Raw genomic sequence first — 21,005 nt, 5'->3', positions numbered from 1 at the left:
TTTTTTTAAGGCCCATCTACACTTGCATTGGTTGTCTGTAATTTCATTATGCTTGTGATCCCACATCTGAGTGAGACCTCACCTTTAAGGTCTGCTTCAGAAGTGACTACAAATTATGCACACTGTATTGCAGGACTCCTCCAAACCTACTCCCTAGCTGCTGACAAGAGGAGGAGGATTATTTGGTAATACTGATTCTTTTCCAACAAAATAACATTTTTTGCAAATTTCTAATTCTGTAATTTGGTTTTGTAAGTAGCACAAGCAAAGATCTTGAACTTGTAAGATCACAACAAATGCAACAAGTCTTTGACCATTGAGAGGTCAGGCTTTGGATTTTAACATCTTTGTTTTTCTCTTTGAATGTCTCCACTCACAAATATTGGCAGACAGGATAAAAAGTCAGGAGTAAATCCAAAAGCATTCCCAATTGAATAAATTTTAGATAATCAAGTATTTTGGTTAATTCCCCAAGATCCACAAACAGAAGTCACTATGTTTGGCATTTACTGGTATTTATGTGAGTCCCTGAACCTGGTAGGAGACAATCCCTGATGTACTCTGTAGTATATTGAGCACTATAGACACCCACGAGGGTTACACCTACAGGTCCAGTCCCTCTAAGGGTCATCTTCAGTGAAGACTATACTGATTGCAGCTGAGGAAGGCAGAAGCTCACTTTCCTGTGATACCTGAGAGAAAGGGACATCACACCTGAAATAAGGCATATACTAGAGCAGGCTGAACTTCTTGGTTTATGTTAGCTGTCCATTTTAATGTAATAGATATACAAGAGAGCTTTTACAGAGAAACATCCACCCCAACTGCCTGTCTTATTGCAAGAGTCATTTCTCTCCTGTGTTGTCTGTTATGTTTTTAAGAGATGAACACAGTGTTAAGACCAGAAGCCACTACAGCTCATTATGCCTATGCAGCTAATGGGCTGTAGTGTTTGGCACCCACCACAGCAAATGCCCAGGTCTGCTCAGGCCTCCCAGCTCCCAGTTTTGGAGCTGTGAGGTGTTTCATGGCAGCATGTTGTGTTCCAAGCCATCTGACAGCATCACCATTTCTGACAGCTCTGCACCGCTCCATGAGCGCTCGGCTGGCAGGGCAACCTAGGGCAGATACAAACAGGCCAGGGAAGGAGACTGCACACAGTTTCCTCCTGCAGATAAAGAGGGATTCAGATAGGAGGGGTTCAGATAAGGATGCCCTTCTGAAAAGGATCATCAAGGATTTCAGGAAAGCCAAAAAATGTCCAAATCAGAACTGTGAACTGGTGAAGGACGAAGGGACCTCGGAGAACTGGGGAAAAGGGAAACCCTAAGGTCTCTAAACAAAAAGGAAAGGGAGAAAGGGGAGGAAGAAAGGGAGGGCAAGGGCAGTAAAAAGCAGGGGGTGAAGGATAAAAAGGGGGCAGAAAAGGGGGGAGGAAAGAGAACGGGGGAAAAATGGGGAGAGGGAAAGGGATGGGTGAGAAGATGGAAAGAAAAAGGAGCAAGCAAGCCTGTGGTTATGAACTCATTGGTGTTAGTTTAAACACCAGAATAAATTCATTTAGAATCCTTTTACAGCCACCAGAGACATAGCTGCTGCCAAAAATCAGTTAATGCATACTATCAAGGACTCGCATCAAAATAATTTTAGTAACTGGCTTGAGAGACAAGAAGGGAAGCATGGAAGTGCATGACTGCACCCCTGCCAGGCTGAAAGCACCCAGCACGGCTGCCCCAGGAGGAAAACCCACCCGAGGCTCCGGCGGGCGTGACTCTACGTGCAGCAAGAGTCAGAGGAGCTGGTGCCAACATTACCTGGCAAACAGCCCCAGAGAGAACGGACCCCGGAGCTCAGCTCCCGCCAGGGCCGTGCCAGTGACATCCGGCGAGGGGAACCGCCTCCTAGGGACACACACACTGGCCACAGCCATAAAGCACAACCACCGGCGAGCCCTGAGGTAGAGGGGCCGGGGAAGGATCTCTGGCCAGCCCCTCCGCAAGCGCCGGGGCTAAGGGACCGCTGCAACTCCCCCGACGGCCGAGGCGCGGCAGCACTCACCCAGCTCCCCTCAGGGGAACCTCAAAATGGCGGCCCCACAGAACCAGTGCGCCGCCGTGCCTCATTGGCAGAGCTTAAAAGGCTTCGCCAAGAAACTGTGCTGGGATTGGTCATCTACTTTGCTGTTGCTATAGCAACCACCCTTCCCTCAGCTCCTATTGGTGGAGCTGCGTGCGGAAACTTGGCAACGGCGCTGCGAGGCCGTGGCTCGCGCCCCTCCCCTGCACTCTCCGCCGCCGCGGCGGGGCCTTCCCGCCGCTGGGCCCAGCGCACCGGGGCCTCCCCGACTCCTGCCGGTGCCTTTGTTTGGCCTCCAGACGGCCAGGACAGCACGGGCGCATGGCCAGGCCGCGATAGGAGGCGGTGGCAGAGAGGCGATCCGGGTGGGCGGGGGACCCTCGCCGGTCGGAGGAAGGCCCATCGGAGCGGCCTCGCCGAGCAGAGTCATGGCCGAGGCCGTCGCCACTAAGACGGCGTGGAAGCTGCGTGAGTGTGGCCGGGTGCCCGCCCGAGGGAGGGCGGGGAGGCTGCCCCAGCTGGAAAGGGTGTGGAGGAGGCGGCTTGCAATAGGAACCGGCTAATCCCTGCCCCGGGTGTGGGTGCCCCGGCCTCTTCCCAGCGCGCTGACTGGAACTTTTTAACTTTCAGAAATCACTTTTGAAAGCACAGCCGCACAGTGGAACAGCTTAGGGCCTTGTCATGGCTGTTTGCAAAGGCTGACAGCCTGAGCTTTCCTAATGAGGTGCTGTAACGCTGACCTTATACTGTTCTGGGTAGCCACACATGAGTAGCACAGTACAAGAACAACTAAGGGAGGCATGGAATCCCCCTCAGAGCCCAGGTCACAGCGGGGAGTTGTCCCAGTCGGTGTCTTGTTGGCCTGGTTGGGGCTGCCCTTCACTGCTGCTCACTTGTCACAGCTGGTGACTGAGCTCTTTGCTGCTGGAGGGGTGAGGTGAGCTCTGCAGGGCCTGTGTGTCTCATTTCTTGCACGTGCTTTGCAAGAGACGGCGATAGTCTGCTGGTTTACGTCTCTTATTTTCCTCAGAAGGAGCAGTAAATGGTTGCTGGCTATCCATCTCCAGCTGCTTCGCTAGTCACTGATGGGTTACTCCAGAGGGGCTGTTGAGGGATGGCTGGAAGCAATGGGAAGAGTTCAAAAGTATGAGCTTTAGACCAGTGACTTGGGGTCTTGAAGTTGTCTAGCAGAAATACAGTACTCTTGGCTGGTAACACATTAAGGGAGCTGAGGTAATTGACTTCTTTAATTTCCTACTTTTTAGAGCAGAAAGACAATTTGCCATGTTGTCTTCCCAGCCCTAAACCTCCTGCAGTTACAGAAAAAGCTGAAAGCTGATCAATTTCCATTCTCCTTAAGTGGGCTGAAGTTCTTGATCTTAACTTTTTGCTAGGCTCTGCCCCATTTTAGCATCTTTAGAGCAAGAAGCATTCTGAACATTAGGAATGTTTTGGTGATGCTAATTAGGAGCTTTGTATGACTGAGCTGTTGGGGGATATCTGGTGATGAATACTTCGTTAACAAAAACCTCTGTGGGTTTAAGGAAATGGGCATGGGGGGATGTGAAGCTATCTGGCCACAGCTGCCATCATCAGGCTATAACAAATGGCTTTTATGAACAGAGGGTTGAATGCTTCAGCAATGACTCTTACACGTAAAATATATTATTAAAAATGAGATCAAGAGGAGGGAAGCATCAGAGGTGCTGATGCAGTGCTCTCAGCAGCAACACCGAGCATCTGTCCTTTCAATTTTAACTAGTGGGTTGCTCTATTAATACTAATTGTACTGTTTGTTCCTTCAAGTCTTTGTATACATCCATACTTTAGCGCTGTCATATGGAAGATAGGTCTTTCAACACAATACAAGCATATTTTGCCCTTCTCATGTAATTTATGATCCAGTTACCTTTGTCATTTGAAAGGTGTTTCTCCAACTAAAGTGAAAATTGTGCGGTTTTGCTTTCAAAAAAGCACTCTTGAGAGCTTGAGATCAAAGTACCTGTAATTATTATTGCAGCCATCTAATATCCTTTTGGATTAGTATTGCATGTAGAATAATCAAATTGCTCCTCCCAGCAAAAACAGTCTGAACAAAAGCTGAATTGATTGTCTTTTCACAAACAAGTTTTGTGACTATTAGGCATGCAAATCCTGTGAACTTTCAGAGAACTGTAAGAGGCAGAAATTGGTAAAGACATCTGCCAAAAGCTCCTCCAGAAAGAGTTTGGAAAACCACTGTGAAAATCAGATGTCTAAGCAAAAACGCTAGTTTGTCTTCTAGTTTGCTCCTAACTTGTTTGGAATGAGGCCTCCTTAGAGCTGTGTCATTGCAAAGCCCTTTCAGTGCCAGAGCTTCCCCTCAGCCTCCGGTTTTTGAACCATCTTTTAGTATCAGTCCCATTTGTTCTTTCGTGCACCTTGGGATATGTGTTCATCCTTCCTTTGTCACAGTTTCACATGCTGCATTGCTAAGTTTCACCTGTGATATGCAGTGGGACAGTAGCAAAGCCTCCGCCAAAGCTGGGAGAAAGGAGCTCCACCTACCCCCGCTGCTGAGTCTGGTTTTTTGTGTGTAAGGTAACAAGCTACACTGCTGCTAGTCTGCCAGTTCCTCTCAGGTTGGACAGGCTGCTGCTGCTTTCTAGAACAGGATTAGAAGGCTGTTCACAAGATGACTCTGGCTGCTGCATATTCTTGCACCTTCTCAGACACCTCTGCTTACCTAGACCCACTTTGGATACTAAAGGTAAAGCAGCTTCTGTGAGCAACTTCTCACAGTTGAGCAGATCTTCAAAGGCTACCAATCTACTGCTAGTGAGAGAAGATGCTTTTTGTAAGCCACGTGAGCATTGGAGTTGTGAAGCTTGGTCAGCAGATGTCTTACCTACAACAGGCAGAACCAGGGAGGGCTGTTTCAAGCAAGATAATAGTGTGACTTCTTATCTGAACAGTGAGCTGCTGCAGCTTGTCCAGTGGAAACTGGAAGATTTTTCTGAAAGAAGAGTATTTCTTTTGGAGGGATGGGATGAAAATTGTAATAACTATTTGCTTTTTGTCCAGATGAGATCACAGCTCACAGCAGCAATGTATCCTCACTAGTCCTGGGCAAAACCTCAGGCCGGTTGCTGGCAACTGGAGGAGATGACTGTCGGGTCAACATATGGTCAGTTAACAAGCCCAGTTGCATCATGGTAAGATCAGGCCTGTCTTTGACTTGTGGGGGATGGGAATATTAATTCTGAGGTACAGAGGCTGGGGAATGAGGGGGAAGATTGTTGTATTGTGGCTTCTGGGACTTGTGAATAGAGTTTACCACACAAAGACTGGATTCTAGCTAAAGACAGGGACAGAATTCAGTAACCGATGAGACCAGTGCTCCAGAGAGGATCTGGGATGCCTGGCTGCTTCAGCTGGGCCAGTGCTTGCCCAGATAATGAATACTGTGCCTTTTGTTACAGGCTACAGATGATTAAATGCAGAGTTTTATATGAGATCAGCTAGTTTGAAAGTGCCAGCTGCAGGGCCCAGTTTATACCCTGGAGTTTGCCCTCACAGCAGGAAACATCCCCAGCAGGATGTGTTCCCACCTGTCTGCAGTCACTGATTGTCAGCCCAGTGTTGTCTGTAGGCTGGGAAGAGTAGTGCTGGGCACAGTGTGTTAGAAAGAGCAGGATTACTCTGGTTGTGATCACTAAAGCAACCAGGAATCAGTTTAACAAGTGTCTGTCCTGCATGGCATTTGCTTTGAGTGGGTGTTGTCTTTAGCCGGTGTCCCTTATCACTTATTTAATTAACACCACAATGATGTTGCGTTATGGATGGTATTTCTCTAGCCAGTGTAAACCTTGTGATGAAGCAGCTGGGGAAGTAGGATCAAAGAGGCTAAAAGGTGAATGTGTCTACTTTATTTTCCCATTCATTTACTGTGTAAAGAGATTGAAATGGGTGCAAAAGGAGTTGCTCACCTTTGGCAGTGCTGTGCTGCTTGCCAAGCTGTAGTAAAGCTGTGTCTTCCCATCCCTCGGTGGTGGCATGGCAGTAGTTTGAAGCTAGAGTATTGCCTTCCACAAGAAGGTTGAAGAACTGAATGTCTGTACCCATTCTGTGGGAGCAGAGAGCTGTACCTCTCCTGCGCTTCTTGGGAGCCACAGATGTTGGAAGCTGGTGTTTCTGAGAGCAGGGGCTGGCTGGAGCTGCTGAGCATTTGTGCCAGTCTTGTATATCAAAAGAATCTTTATTTTGGGGAGTTGTGCTTTACATTTTGTCCTCTGAATTTCATTTTTAATCCTTATATTAGCGTTCCATATGTTTACATGTTGGAGAAGAGGATGAAGGGGAACTTTTGAAGTAGCACTGCAATTTGATTCCAGTTTGAGCTGTCTTACTAAGCAGTGACAGTTGCAGCAGTAGAGTATGCAGAAGATTTCAGTTACCCATGAAATCCTAAAAAAGCCCCATCAGAACAGGAAGCTTCCAGCTGGTATTCCCAGTATGTTCCCTCTATATGTGTGAGAGCTGGCTAGCTTAGCTATTTAAAAAGATCTGTTTGAGGGTGGAATAAAGCATAAAATATTGCTTAATTGACAAGTAAAAAGTCAGAGTAGTTGTATTGGTTTTCTAAAGCTCATTTTAAATATTCTTGTTTTCTAATTAAATACTGGCATTTTCAAAATACTTACCTAATTTGGAAGCTTTTTAGATGTCAAGTTATACTTCAGTAGTAGCACCACATTATCAGTGTGACACCCTTGCTGGCAGCAATACTGGAGCTCCTCGTTTATGGGAAGGTTTTGAAGTAGCCCTGCTTGTGCTCTTGCTTTGATTTTGTAACTGGCTCATGACACTTTGTGACCCAGTTAGAGCAAACACACTGCTGTTGCTTTTGCACAGCATAATTGTTATAATGTTAAGTGTGTGTCAATGTTGTGTGGGCATGCACACCTAATGTTTAAATACCCATGTCTCTTTTGATGCATCCTTTCAAAATTAGTCAGTGTACACCAGAAAGTGAGATGATGTGGAAGATACATGCATGGTGCAGTGATGTATGCAGTGATGATCGTAGAGAACTATAGAATCACAGACTGATTTGTGTTGGAAGGGACCTTAAAGGTCATCATCCAGTTCCAACCCCTGCCATGGGCAGGGACACCTTCTGATAGACCAGGTTGCTCCAAGCACCGTCCAGCCTGGCCTTGAACACTGCCAGGGATGGGACAGCCACAGCTTTTCTTGGCAACCTGTTCCTAAGGTGTCATCTCAATCTGTCCTCTGGCAGTTTAAAGTTGGTCTTTAGGGTGTTCTATCATAGTGGTAGCAGATGTGAAAAAAAAGGAGTAGTGGTGCAGCCAAGTGGTTCTAACTCGTGGATAAAGACATGAACAATGCCATTATGGACAGGGCTGTGTCAGTAGCTGTTGATGGTGACTTGTGGTTTTCTTTGCAGAGTTTGACAGGCCACACGTCGCCCATTGAGAGCCTACAGGTCAATACGAATGAGAATCTCATTGTTGCAGGGTCCCAGTCAGGGTCCATTCGAGTTTGGGACCTGGAAGCTGCCAAAAGTATGTTTCCATGAGTTCTGTTAATGCATGCTTTTTATAAAATCCTTATGCTTAATACATATGGTAACCCAAAAGGTTCCTAACTTACAAAGGAGCAGGAGCCTGGCATTGCTGTCATCTTAATTTCCATCCTTCTTAGAGAGCTTTTGTGCACTTCCTACTGAGGCTGTAGAGCTGTGTATGCACGCTCAAGCGAAATTTGTACATGTGTTGTGGAGATTGATCCAAGGAACTAGTTTCTAGCACTGACTCAAGTGTGTTGAGACTTACGTCCCAGATGAGTTTCCATGCATGTGTAGAGTAACTAGCATATAGAATTTGTACTTGGACTGTCAGCTTAAAATTGATTTTGGATCCTTTTAAGGTTGACAAATTGGAAGTTTTAAGTATATTAGATTCTGACAAGTAGAGGAATCCCTCACTTACTGACCCCTTGTTCTCATTCTTAGGTTCTAACTTTTTTTTCCTCAGCTGATTCTTCTCCTCTTCAATTCTTGCATGAAAGATGTAATTTTTAATAAATCATAAAAGCCATGAGCTCATCGAGCTCTGATCCTTTAAAGGCCAACTGTTGAGTCAAGCTTTATTTATTGCATTTTTCTCAAATCGTAGAACAAGTTTGCAAAGGAATCATGCATCTCTTGAATGCATTCTAGCAGGAATCTGTAAAATGACTCACTATTTCTTATCGGTTGCTATTTGTTCATAGAAAGAGTATGTAATGAGATAGACTTTCACTGGCTGAGCTAAGAAGGCAGACAGCAGGTGGCATGAATAATAAAAACTGCCTTTGCATTCAGACAGTTAAAGTCAGTTCAGTCATAAACTAGTTTGGCACTACAAGTGCAGGGTAGCTGAGTTGGCTGAATTTATTAGGACACCTATGAGCCAGTGTCTGTGCAAATGACCACTCTGGCTCAGCTCATTTCTGCTAGGGGAGTCATCAGACAGTTCCAAATGGCAGAGGGTGGAGAGAGGTTGTCCTTGTTATTATCTGTGCAATTTTTCTTCCTCAGAGGTGAGTCGCTGCTTTCAGAGATAGTGTTGCAGTTCTACTGGTCCTTTCTGGCTTCCAGAATTAGAAGGGGTGTTAACTTGACTGAAACCCTGCAATCATTCCTCTCTCTCTTGCTTCTCAGCTGTTCTTTCCCAGTCTTTGGAATGCTTTTTGCAAGGAGCAATTGAAGAAGTCCAGGGAGAACCTAAGAGACGGAAGTCAGGCTTGTGCCTGGATGGGAGTGCGGAGTCCTGGAAAGGGTCTTTCCAAACAATGCAGGCAACCAAATGTCCCTTTCACTTCCTAACTAAAACTGTTGCCCCCTCCCTTACCCTGTTTTGCTCTCAGTGTAACAGGTGGAAAGATAAGCTGCCTAGAAGCTGCCTCAGAGCGTGGCTTTTCAGTTTTATTTCCAGCATGGAGGCCTCTGGAGTTTTATTCATAGTTTCCACACCTAAGGACAGGACTTTCATGAGGATCATTGAACATGGGCCCTCTATTGCTGTTTCTTTGCATTGAAAGTGCAAGGTCGGAAACATTTCCATAAAATAATGTATACAGTATGTAACATGTCTAATGTATGTTGCATTAGCTTGTGCTTAATGTATGGCTAAACTTCTGCATGGTGTGCTTAATGTATGGCTAAACTTCTGCATGGTGTCTGGGGGAAATGATCTACTAAATATTTCCTTCCTATTCCTTCTTGCTCTGCTGCTTCTTTTCCCAGTTCTTCGATCCTTACTTGGTCACAAAGCAAATATCTGCAGCCTTGATTTCCATCCTTATGGAAGCATTGTGGCATCTGGCTCTTTGGACACAAACATTAAGGTAAAATCCGTATTCTCCTAGAGGTTGCCCTCTTTACTTGCAGTATGTCTGTTTTGAAAAGTGCCAGAATGTGCTTTGTGCCAAGCTGTTGATAGGTGCCCCACATCATCATTTCCATGTGTGTGGGCAGGCGGATTTGTGAGTGCTCATGAAATCTATGCGTGTGTGTTTGCGAAGGCAGTGTAACTCCTGTTCTGTGGAATGTGGCTCATGGTGCCAGCCAAGTGCTGGTGTCACCAAGCACAGATGTCCCGATTGCATCTGCTTCATCATGCTCATCCTAAACTGTAGGAATCAAACTTCTGTAGTAAGAAATAGCTTATAGAAGTGATTCTCACTTGGGGAATTGGGTTAGGAAATACCCCGAAAGCAAACAGGGGTTCAGCAGCCCCTTACAGGGAGAGCTTGTTTCCAGACTCTTGGGCTACCTGTGTGCTGGTCTAAATATGTCTTTTGTTTGTTTTTCTTCCCTGTAGCTCTGGGATATGAGGAAAAAAAACTGTGTCTTCAGGTACAAGGTAAAATGCTTCATCAGTTTTCAGACAAAGAGTGGGGAAAGATTTCTACTGAGAACCTGTGAACAAACTTTAAAGTGATTTTGTGCAATTAATTCCGTAGTTTTCCAGTATGAAAATAAGATCTGCACAATTCGTGAAGTGGCCTGGCAAACCTCTGCAGGCCATTGTGAGCTGCATGGGAACATGAAATGGACATCATAGGAGCTGAAGTACTCTAGTTTTGTTTGCTTTAGTGCAGGCGGGAGAGCATCCATGAGTGTTATTTATACTGTAACTGGTATTACCCTGCAAGTCCCCCCTGCACCAGGATGGCTGTATTCTTGGTGTGTTTTTCAACCAAAAAGACTTGCTGTATATTTTTTAATTTAGAAAACAATTTAGTGGAACAACATTTCTATGTGACCACCCATAAATTGTGTAATTTTAAATTGTTTCTGAATAAGTCAGATCTGTATTTACCATACTCAAAGTGTTGCCAGAAATGTCCACACTCATTTAGTGTGGGTAAGTGTTCAGCGGTCTGCAAGCTGTGGACTCTGTGAAGCAGTCAGTTGATTTTATTGTATTGTATAGAATTAAAAGACAAAAGCCAGAATTCCTTCAAAAGAAAGAGAGGGGAAAAAAAATAAAATACTATTTGTTGTTCTCCTTTTAGGGCCACACAGAAGCAGTTCGATGTCTCCGCTTTAGTCCTGATGGAAAGTGGTTAGCCTCTGCTGCTGATGATCACACTGTGAAGGTAATTTATTGTGACACCTGCTTATGTGCTTGTGATGCATAGAAATGCTGGGATCATCTTTTACCAGGCATTACCAGCACTCACTCATAAACACTTCTAGTTAATTAAGCAGCTGACTGAGCCCTGTGGCTTTGCAAGAACCAGTCTGTTTATGAGGATCATGTCCAGTGGCCCACAGTGTCCAGAAGAGAGCTGTGTGTGTTGTAGTGCACTTGTCCAACAGACATCTTGGCACTTATGCACATGAAAATTCAAGTTTTGGTGGTGGTGCAAGTTGTGAGACATGAACATTGGCCTCAGTTGTGTCAATAGTTGTTACAGAATGAGTTGCCCACAGCACATTACTCCACCATACCAGTTTCTGCTCTGCTCAATGAATTCACTAAGAGTGTGCTATCATAGAAAGATTTGGATTGGAAGAGACCTTGAGGTTCATCCAGTTCCAACCCCCTGCCATGGGCAGGGACACCTTCCACTAGACCAGGTTGCTCCAAGCCCTGTCCAACCTGGCCTTGAACACTGCCACGAATGGGGCAGCCACAGCTTCTCTGGGCAGCCTGTGACAGTGCCTCACCACCCTCACAGGAAAGAACTTCTTCCTTATATCCAACTTAAATCTCACCCTTTTTCAGTTTAAACCAGTCACCCCTTGTCCTATCACTATAGTCCCTGATGAAGAGTCCCCTCTCCTTCATCTTTGTAACCCACTTCAGATACTGGAAGGCTGCTCTGAGGTCTCCCTACAGCCTTGCTCGGCTGAACAGGCTGAATTTTCTCAGCTTGTCTTCATATATATTGCGCATGATTATCTGCCTGAAAATTACTGTTGGGACTGGGCAGAGAAGGAACTCAGAAAAGTATCAAGTGAAACAGTGACTTCGGTTGTTTCAGGTGTAGTATGGAGGACTGTGGGCAAAGGACTGGTTTTTGTTTTCAGCTTCACATGAAATAACCTGATCAGTCATTTCACTCTGGATTTTTCAGTGGTGGCTAATGCTAAGGGATTCAGAGCTTTGGGCTTTCTGTCTGCTTTTGAGATACAATCTGTGGGGACAGGTGAATCTGCTGTATTTTATGCCAGTCTCTACATATAAACCAGAAACTTCTAGAGGACAAATGAAATGAAAAATTTAGAAGAAAATGCCAGGAAAAAAAAAACCAAACAAAAACAACAACAAAAAAAACCAACCAAACAAAACAAACAAAAAAAACCAAACCCCAACAGACAAAAAGCAGATTCAAATGACTGGGATTGTACTCCTTCCCTGAGCATTGATTCTGTTCCTGGAGGTGAAGAAGCATTAGAAGGTTGCCAGTACAAGGAAATTTGAACTGTATTGGAATTCTCTAACGTGAAGTCCTTTCAGGAGTCTCTTTTTTTTCTTTCTTCCAGCTGTGGGATCTGGTGGCTGGGAAGCTAGTGTTTGAATTTACAGAACATACTGGCCCAGTAAACGTTGTTGAATTCCATCCCAATGAATACCTTTTGGCGTCTCGTAGCTCTGACAGGTATGTAAGGGGAGGGAGAAGGAAGGGAATAGTGTATGTCCATTCCCTTTCCTGATGTCTTTCCTTTTAGCAATGTGGAAAATAGGAATGTCACACAACTTAAACGTGCCATTGCAAGAGCCTGACATCTAGCCAGCAGCACATCACATCTGTGATGTGAAGCACATGGAGGTCTTATCTTCTCGTGCAAAATTGGTGGCCCTCTCTGCCACACTAGAAAACAATGCCTCTCACTAGTCCAGCTGACATCCTGAACAGCCAGCAGTCCTGCTCAGTTAGTAGGCTGTCCTCTTAGTTCTGGATCAGCAATAAATACCTATTCATGTCTAGAGCCTCTAAGCATCTGTGGCTGTATTATGGATCTTAGCTGGACTGGCCTTCTGGGCAGGGTCATTATACGTGCATGACAGCAAAAGCCATTCTAGCAGTTTGTGCATCATTTCAGTTCTGGATCCTACTGCAGATCTCTAGAGGGATGAATGATGATTTTTATTCTGTTCTGTATACAGGACTGTTCGGTTCTGGGACTTAGAGAAATTTCAAGTGGTAAGCTGTATTGAAGAGGAGGCTACTCCCGTCAGGTATATTAAATTCCTACTGCAGTGTCCAAGGCAGAGACTGAAGTGTGGGTAAATGGAGGATTTCCTGAAAGAGACTTTACTGGGGAGAAGTTTGGGCTGCTGGAGATGTTGTCCAGGCCCGCCAGATTGCACCTCTGAATACCAGATTGATAGGCTTATTGTTAGACACATAGCTGGAGGTGTTCAATGAAGACAGGGATACAGCCCTAGGGTCACTGTGAAAAGTTTGGAAGATTGTGTATGCCTAATTTTCCACCTGCCTTCCTCCCAGGTGTGTGCTTTTCAACCCAGATGGCTGCTGCTTGTATAGTGGCTTCCAGGATTCTCTGCGTGTGTACGGCTGGGAGCCAGAGCGCTGTTTTGATGTGGTCTTGGTGAACTGGGGAAAAGTAGCTGATTTATCTGTTTGCAACAACCAGCTGGTAAGCCACTGCTTCTGAGGAGGGGGCAAGCAGCTGCAAAAGACAAGATAAAATCCTCCTGCTTCCTTTAAGGCCTTAAAGGTTCTATCAGACTGTAAGCAGCCAGGGCTTGCCATGTGCCTAGCACTTAGATAAATATTGTGTGCTTTTGCTTTGAGCAACATCGTGCTCCACTTTGTCTCTCTTTGGCTTCTGGAGGAAAGAAGTGGGGCTTGGTTTGACCAGTATTTAGAAACTGTGCTTGTCAAAAGTCTTACTACAGCCTTTTGTAAAACACTGGCAGCTTCAAATTTAAAGTGTCAAAGCAGCTAAGTGGGAAATTCTCAAACAGTTATGCAGGGTCACAGCGTCATGCGTGCTCTGAGAAAGGCTCAGGGTGTGCACCCTGTTCCCTGGTGAGTTACCTTGGTCTTTTGTCTCTGCAGATAGGTGTTTCCTTTGCACAAAGCACAGTCTCTTCCTTTGTTGTGGATCTCAGCAGAGTCACAAAGTCGGATTCTATACCTCATGGGCTGATCAGGGATGATGAGTCTCTTGTGTCACTTACCACCACGGGGTCCTCCCTTCGCCGCATCTATGACAGGCCCTCAACTAGGTGCAGCAAGCCACAAAGGTAGGGAATCTGCTAGCTTGTTGTATTTCAAGATTCTAAGGAAATGTAAGGTAAGCTTAGTGCTTTCTCTCTGGTGGAGTCCATACAACTTGCTCTGACAGCATCTCTTTTCCACAGTAGAGTGAAGCTTAACTCGGAGAGTGAGAGGTGCAGTCCCAGCAGCGAAGACGACCGGGATGAGAAGGAATCAAAAGCTGAGATCCAGAACCCAGAGGATTACAATGATATCTTCCAGCCCAAGAATGCTATATGTCAGTACCAAGGTTTATTATGCTATTGAGTAGTGATTGTATTAGCGCTGTAGGTGCTAAACTGGTTCTGTAGAAGTGAGCTTTGGGTTACTATCATAGAGGCTTTGTCTGTGACTGGGAGAATTTAGGAAATGGCTTTTTTGGATGCTGAGCCACAGATGATGTCGGTGAACTGCAAGGAGGTGGCACCTTCACTGAGTACAGTGATGTCTAGTCAAAGCCTGTCCTAGAATCCAGAGCTCCAGTGTAAGCATAGATTTACATCCTGTTTTGGGTTGGAAGGGACCTTAAAGCTCATCCAGTTCCAACCCCTGCCACAGGCAGGGACACCTTCCACTAGACGAGGTTGCTCCAAGCCCTGTCTAGCCTGGCCTTGAACACTGCCAGGGATGGGGGGCAGCCACAACAGCAAAGCATGCTGCCTTCTTGTTTTGACTGGGGAGGATTACTGTGTTACAGGATCTTTATTAGCTTAGAATCGTGCTATGAATAAAATTAGCAGTCTCCATTAAGGAAGGAAAGACAAAATGTTCTGTTAAAGCAGAAGCAGTTGTGTAGGAAGCATAGTGCAAGGCCTGTGCCATTTTTATGTGAATGTGAAAAATTAGGTATTCCTTTTAAGTAATTAGTAATCGTTATTTGGATTTATTTATGTAAATCAATTTAGTAAGTGTTTATTTTTTATCTCATGCAATTTATTGTGACAGTGCCTTTTCTTGTGCTTCACACCTCTTCAGCAGCAATGAACTACATGGGTCAGTTTTTTATCTCCCATCCAGGAAGGCTGAAAGCCTTTGGCTAAACTCAACAATAGCGTCACAGTGTGAAGGAGATAAGTCTGCTTGTCATATTACCGATTACCCAAATGTGTGGGGTTTTGGAGGCCTTCCAGCTCCAAGGTTGACTTAGTGCGAATCTGTAGCCTTGGATGCTTCTTTGATTGTTTATTCTGTTTCCTGTCTCTGTAGGTCGCACTCCTCCTCCGAACAGTGAGCCCTTTCCAGCCCCCCCTGAGGATGGTGACTGTGAAAATGACCCCTTGGGGAGAATGAGGTTAATGACCCTAAAAGGTGGGAGAGCTCCACATCTGGAGAAAAGACTACTTGTAATCTAGCTGTACAGAAACTTTTCTATCAACTTCTCTTGAAAGGAACAATCACTTTCTGCTTTCTCACTTCTTTCCTTCTTGGTAGAGCCCATAGCTGCAAAGGAAGCAGTGAAGCCCACCCGAGCTCCAGATGTCCAGACACTGTTGCCAAAGCAAGAACTTGTATGTACTGTTTGATCTGTTAATAGCTGTTCATACCCCCACTGTGAAAGACACACAAGTGCTAGAGACTTTACAGTTTCTAAGGAAGCCAGTTCCTCTACTGAAGAGCAGTAAAAGTTCAGCTTCAGGCTTTGTCCTGCCCTAAGGCTTGCCTGATCAGTAGAACCAAAGGCCAAGCCTCCAACAGGCAATGACTCTGTTGCTTCTGTTCACTTCCTGCACTTGCAGTGGTGTTTGTGGTTGTATCTCAAAAGTGAGGCACTCTGAAGAGGACCAAGTGCAGGATATATTATCCTGGCTTTTCTCTCAGCCTTCAGGCTGGCTACAGCCTCTTACCCTGATTTTAGATACCAGTGGCAGCACTTGGCACTTCTGCTGGGACATCTCTCTGTTCTTTGCAATTTTCATTACATCTTAGTAGGTACCTGAGAGATACTTTGCTGCCTCTTTAAACTGTGCTAGTAAATTGGAGACTGCATCTGCCTGAGGACCCTGCTATGGGAGGAAAGCGGGTCAGGAAAAAAAGGACATCAGGCTAGGGCCAGAATGCTGCTCCTAGAGCTTTTACACTAATTTCTTCTGCAGCCTAATCCAGTCCAGAGCCCACCAATTGCCTCTTCAGCTGCTTTGACCAGAGCAGAGCCATTGGTGATTCCTGCAGCCAGAAATGAGCCCATTGGCCTGAAAGCCTCTGACTTTCTACCAGTAAGTATCTCTGGACAAAAGAAAAGTTTCTGGCTGGTGTCTGTTTGGGGTGGTATCAGAAAGGGGGTTCTCTGGCAGGCAAGTGTACTGGGTGCTTTCTGCAGCCTGCAGTCCTCAGTACTGAATGAAACCATGTTACTTCCTGCTCATCCTCTGCCCACTTGGTGCCTTTCCTGCCTCCCAGCTCCTCCAACATGCAGTTCTTGTGGAATCAGCACATCCAGATTGCTCGACATAGCCCCCATTGTGATTGACAGCAGGCTGATGAGAACACAGTAGCACTGATCCACACTCAAAGGATGTGTTATTAAAGCAGAGAACTAGGGATAGGGCTCAGACACTGAACAATTCCGTGTGCTAGACAATGTTTCATTTAGAAAATTGGTGTCTACTATTACACATACGTAATTATTTCATAGCAATTTTTGCGTCTTGGAGGACTCTTGGCCTCCCCTGGGGAGGATATTTCCTGTCCCAAAAATGGAGAAGGCCTAGAGGATCCTTATGAATTCAAACTCAAATTGTGAGCAAAGGAAGTGGTGGTTCCAGTAGGGCTTAGCAGGAATCAAACTGAGAGGCTAATAGATGGTATGAGATTTATAATTGTAATAACATTCAGCTGAAGGTTTCAGATGAAAAATAAGGCATTTGTGAAAATACTTCTTCATCAAAATGTGTTGGGATTGGAAACCTCCTTTTAATTCACTTTTTTTTTTTCTCCAAAGCTTCAAACATATTTGTGACTGATGTAGTAGAAAAGACAGAAGAGAAGTAACTTAGATCAGAACAAATTGAGCATTTCAATTTCAGAATGGCTTTAAAACAATCTTGAAGGAAGTCAGTATTTGCTGGGACTCTCTACACCAAAACCAGCTCTCACCTACGCCAGGGAAAGCTTCTACCTTTCTGTGCCACCTTGCTCTATTATTGCTTCTCCATTGGTGTGTACTTTCAGGCTCTGAAAAACCAAAGCCAGACAGAGCTTGTGGATGAGGAAGCCATTTCTCAGATCAGGAAAGGCCACGAGACCATGTGTGTGGTGCTCACCAGTCGCCGCAAGAATCTGGACACTGTGCAGGCTGTGTGGAGCTCCAGTGATATTAAGGCAAGGATGCAGAGATACCTAAGGTCTGTGAGGCTTGTTCAGCCTGGAGAAGAGAAGTTCCCAGGGAGACCTTAGAGCAGCTCCAGTGCCTAAAGGGGCTACAGGAAACCGGGAGAGGGGCTTTGGACAAGGGCCTGTAGGGACAGGACAAGGGGGAATGGCTTGAACCTGACAGAGTTCCCAAGATGCTTTCTTGGGAAGAAGTTCTTCCCTGTGAGGGTGCTGAGGCCCTGGCACAGGGTGCCCAGGGAAGCTGTGGCTGCCCCATCCCTGGCAGTGTTCAAGGCCAGGTTGGACAGGGCTTGGCACAACCTGCTCTAGTGGAAGGTGTCCCTTCCAGTTGCAAGGGGTTAGAACTGGATGAGCTTTAAAGGCTTTTCCAACCTAAACCAGTCTGTGTTTCCGTTTGATGGGAGCAGCTGAACAGCTCTTCTGGCTTGCAGGGAAACAGTTCTGCCTCTTGCACAAAATGCAGGGTCTCACAGCTTTTGTCCCCAGGCAGAGTGCTGCTGTGTCCCACCTGTACTTGAAAGGCCACAAAGAAACGTGGAAACAACTTTCTCACAAGAGAGTTTTCTTCTCTTCCCTAGTGAACTCCACGTTTCCTCTACCTTGTTTTTGAAAAGCTGTACTTGGTAGTAATTGCACTAGCCTAGCCAGTTTGAGTTTTGCGCTTGGTGACTTCTTCCCCTTCTCTCCCAGAACTCTGTTGACTCTGCAGTGGCGATCAACGATCTGTCTGTTGTCGTGGACCTCTTGAATATTGTCAACCAAAAACCGTGAGTCCTGGGTAGGGGCATGTCATGGTTTAAAACCAGTCAGGCAGCGCGTTCACTCACTCTCCCCCTTCTAGCTCTTCCCCTACTCCCAGTGGGACGGAGAGGAGAATCAAAAAGAATGCAACTCCCATGGGTTGAGATAAGAACAGTTTAGTAACTAAGGTATAACACAAATCACTACTGCTGCCACCAATAATAGTAATAATGGTAAAGGAAGTAACAAGGGAAGAGAATACAACACCTCACCACCCACAAACTGGTAACTTGCCCCTCCCAGCCTGACCAAGCACCGACCGATACCTCCTCCAACCCTGCAGTCCCCTAGCCCTTCTGGGTAACTCCCAGTTACATCCTGGGCATGACGTGCTGTGGTATGGAATACCTCTTTGGTCAGTTTGGGTCAGGTGTCCTGTCTCTGCTTCCTCCCGGCTTCCCCTCATCCCTGGCAGAGCATGAGGCTCAGAGTCCTTGGTCAGACTAAAACATCAGCGTTATCAACTCTGTTCCCAGGCTGAAAGTCAAAACACAGCACTGCACCAGCTACCAAGAAGGAGAAAAATGACTGCTACTGCTGAACCCAGGACAGGGCAGCCCCTGGGACACCCAAGAGGCACCTGGCTTGGTGTCAGGAGTACTGCTTTGTACCTGCCTTGTATCCCGTGGACAATAACAGCATGAAATGCATGTGGCTGTAGTCAGATCTGCAAGTCTGCAGTACCAGAGACTGCTGGAGATGCATGGGGCCCTTGTGGTGGGCAAATGGTGCCTCACTTAGAACTTCATAAAGTGACTCTGTTGAATCAAAATAAGTCAAAACCTTCGATTTCCCATCACAAGGGGGAGTCAGTGAACTTGCTCAGTAAACTTGAATGCTGCTGCCTTGGCTTTTTTTGCCAAAAAGCATTATTTGTGTCAACTCGGTCTTGTAAAGCTTCATAATCCTGTCTCAGCTTGTGTTCTTTTCTGTTCAGGTTTCTCTGGAAGCTGGATTTGTGTGCTATAGTCCTGCCACAGGTAGAAAAACTACTCCAAAGTAAATATGAAAGGTGAGGCCCCAAAAACATGGTGTGTTGGGGGAGAAGGTGGAGATACTCCTGGAATTGCTCCTCTGCGTGTTTTGTAGCTGAAAGAACATCCTGAAAACTCGCAGCAGATACAGCATAATGCCAGTACAACTGGAAAAGGGCAATGGAGTTGCCAACTGTGTGGGGAAAGAGTCATGGAAAGTCTGCATGGGCAGGAAGAGCAGGATATTGAGATTTGGAGTAGGTGCATTGGATTGAAGGCAGCTCTGGCAGCCAGGAGGGGTCACATCCATGTAGAACAAGTGGGCTCTGCACACAGATAGGAATGAGATTGTCGATGTGGAGCAAGAGGAGTGAAATCTTGCATGGGGGTCACTTGGATTGCTTTGAACTTCGTTAGGTGGCAAAAAATATGCATCCTGTCTTAAGATGGAGTGTCTGCCATTCCAGGGCCCCTCAGCAGGACACCTCTGCTCTTGAGCAGAAAGGTTTTGCGTAGCAGAGAATATGCCAGGACCCTTTAAAAGGACTCACTTTGTCCGTCTTGACTCGAACCAAAGTGTATGGGTATTTGGCTGGTGCTGTCCTTACCAGGTTACAGGTGGTGGGTGGGGGTTTGGTTGAGTGGATTGTCCCCATTGACTGGATGTGAGTGACAGCTGTGTGCTGGGAGGACAGGAATGAAACTCAAGTGGGACCCGATTCTCCATTTTTGTAGCTACGTGCAGACTGGCTGCACCTCCCTGAAACTCATTCTCCAGAGATTCCTGCCACTGATCACAGACATCCTCGCTGCACCACCTTCTGTTGGAGTGGACATCACCAGGGAGGAAAGGTGAGGCACTTACCTCCTCCACTTGCTCCCTTTTTTGACCCAGCCTTTCTCTTTGGTGAGCTTTGCTCCTTGTCATCAAGGCTTTGATACTAGACTGGGCATGCCTGCCCTTTTGTCTGTCAACACCAAACGCTCCTGCCATGAGAAAAAACCAAGGACTGCTTTTCTGTGTGTCACTGTGTACTGAGTCATACCTGAGCAAAGCGTGAGAATGTCAGGAGTAAAACCACCTTGTGGCTTCACCCTCTACCTCACAAGACACATGAGTTGTCAGCTGGGCACTGGATTTCCAGTTCATTCACAAAATAGCTCTGCTCTGAGAAGTTGCCCTCTGAAAACAACACCTTCTTCCTCCCTGGATTTTACTGCCAAAGGGGAAAGGAGGAGTAAAAGAGTCTTTATGTGGATGCCATTCTCCTGTGTCATCAGGATGTGGGCTGAATACATAGTGTTTCTGCAGAGCCATGCTCACATTTAACCTCTTCCAGGCCATTTGCAGGGCTTGTGTTTTCTCGCCTGCTTATATTGCATCTTTGATGGTGCAGGAACAAGCACTTCAGCAGCTGAGGATTCATGCTGTGTCTGCTCTCTGGCTTTTGCAGGCTCCATAAATGCAAGCTGTGCTACAGGCAGCTGAAAAACATCAGCATCATCATCAGGAGCAAGTTTGGGCTCAGTGGCCGCCATGGTAGTACCTTTCGGGAACTGCACCTCCTCATGGCTGGCCTGGACTAACAGCCACCACCTTCCCATGTGCAAATGAAGGTGGCCAAGCTCTCCTTGGGTCTGGCTGAATTTCACCTCTCTCCATGTGTCCATCTTTGTCCTCACAGTGCAGTAGGGAAGTGGGATCTCACTGGCTGGTTGCCTGCCTAGCCTGGGTGCCTTTACGGGCTGGATGGAGGACCTGAGTGGAGAGACATCTGACCTGCCTGGTGGAGGGCCCCAGGAAGCCCTGCAGGGAGGCAGCTTCATTTCATCTTTTCATCTCAGCATCAAGCTGTCAGCTACTCCATCTGTGTGTGATGGCCTTTTGCTGATGGCCATCCACGCCCACTGTCACATCTTCACCCATGTGTGCTGTTGGTTTACTGGCCCTATGGGTTGGGGCTGGCTGGCCCCACTCTCTCTGTGCATTGTGCTGCCCACAACAGCCTGATGGGGGGTTGGAGTGTCCTTTCTCTA

At 46.2% G+C, this 21,005-nt stretch overlaps 2 protein-coding genes across 2 annotated transcripts in view; one reads left to right on the top strand and one right to left on the bottom strand.

Moving 5' to 3' along the window:
* CIAPIN1 (cytokine induced apoptosis inhibitor 1) overlaps positions 1-21,005 on the bottom strand; it is a 135,845-nt gene that overhangs the window by 101,281 nt on the left and 13,559 nt on the right. The window lies entirely within an intron of this gene.
* Positions 2,312-20,623, top strand: KATNB1 (katanin regulatory subunit B1). The gene is made up of 19 exons (XM_061369084.1): positions 2,312-2,544; positions 5,140-5,270; positions 7,526-7,643; positions 9,368-9,468; positions 9,945-9,986; positions 10,642-10,725; positions 12,119-12,234; positions 12,744-12,815; positions 13,087-13,237; positions 13,663-13,850; positions 13,971-14,101; positions 15,070-15,120; positions 15,295-15,371; positions 15,957-16,076; positions 17,032-17,181; positions 17,884-17,960; positions 18,932-19,006; positions 19,704-19,820; positions 20,423-20,623. The coding sequence occupies exons 1-19, from the start codon at positions 2,505-2,507 to the stop codon at positions 20,553-20,555; spliced, it is 1,974 nt and encodes a 657-aa protein (XP_061225068.1). The 5' UTR covers positions 2,312-2,504; the 3' UTR covers positions 20,556-20,623.

Source organism: Neopsephotus bourkii, unplaced genomic scaffold (genome assembly GCF_033783945.1).
Source record: "Neopsephotus bourkii isolate Nb327-2 ecotype Australia unplaced genomic scaffold, CSIRO-AGI_Nbou_v1 NB_1474, whole genome shotgun sequence".
Classification (NCBI taxonomy): domain Eukaryota; kingdom Metazoa; phylum Chordata; class Aves; order Psittaciformes; family Psittacidae; genus Neopsephotus; species Neopsephotus bourkii.
Note: the sequence above shows the minus strand (reverse complement) of the source record. Positions and strands in the feature narration are given on the sequence as shown.

Coding starts and splice junctions, on each gene's coding strand:
- KATNB1 (XM_061369084.1), top strand. CDS start 2,505: ATGGCCGAGGCCGTCGCCACTAAGACGGCGTGGAAGCTGC. Junction 9,469..9,944: donor CTTTGGACACAAACATTAAG/GTAAAATCCGTA, acceptor TCTTCCCTGTAG/CTCTGGGATATGAGGAAAAA. Junction 12,235..12,743: donor GCGTCTCGTAGCTCTGACAG/GTATGTAAGGGG, acceptor TTCTGTATACAG/GACTGTTCGGTTCTGGGACT.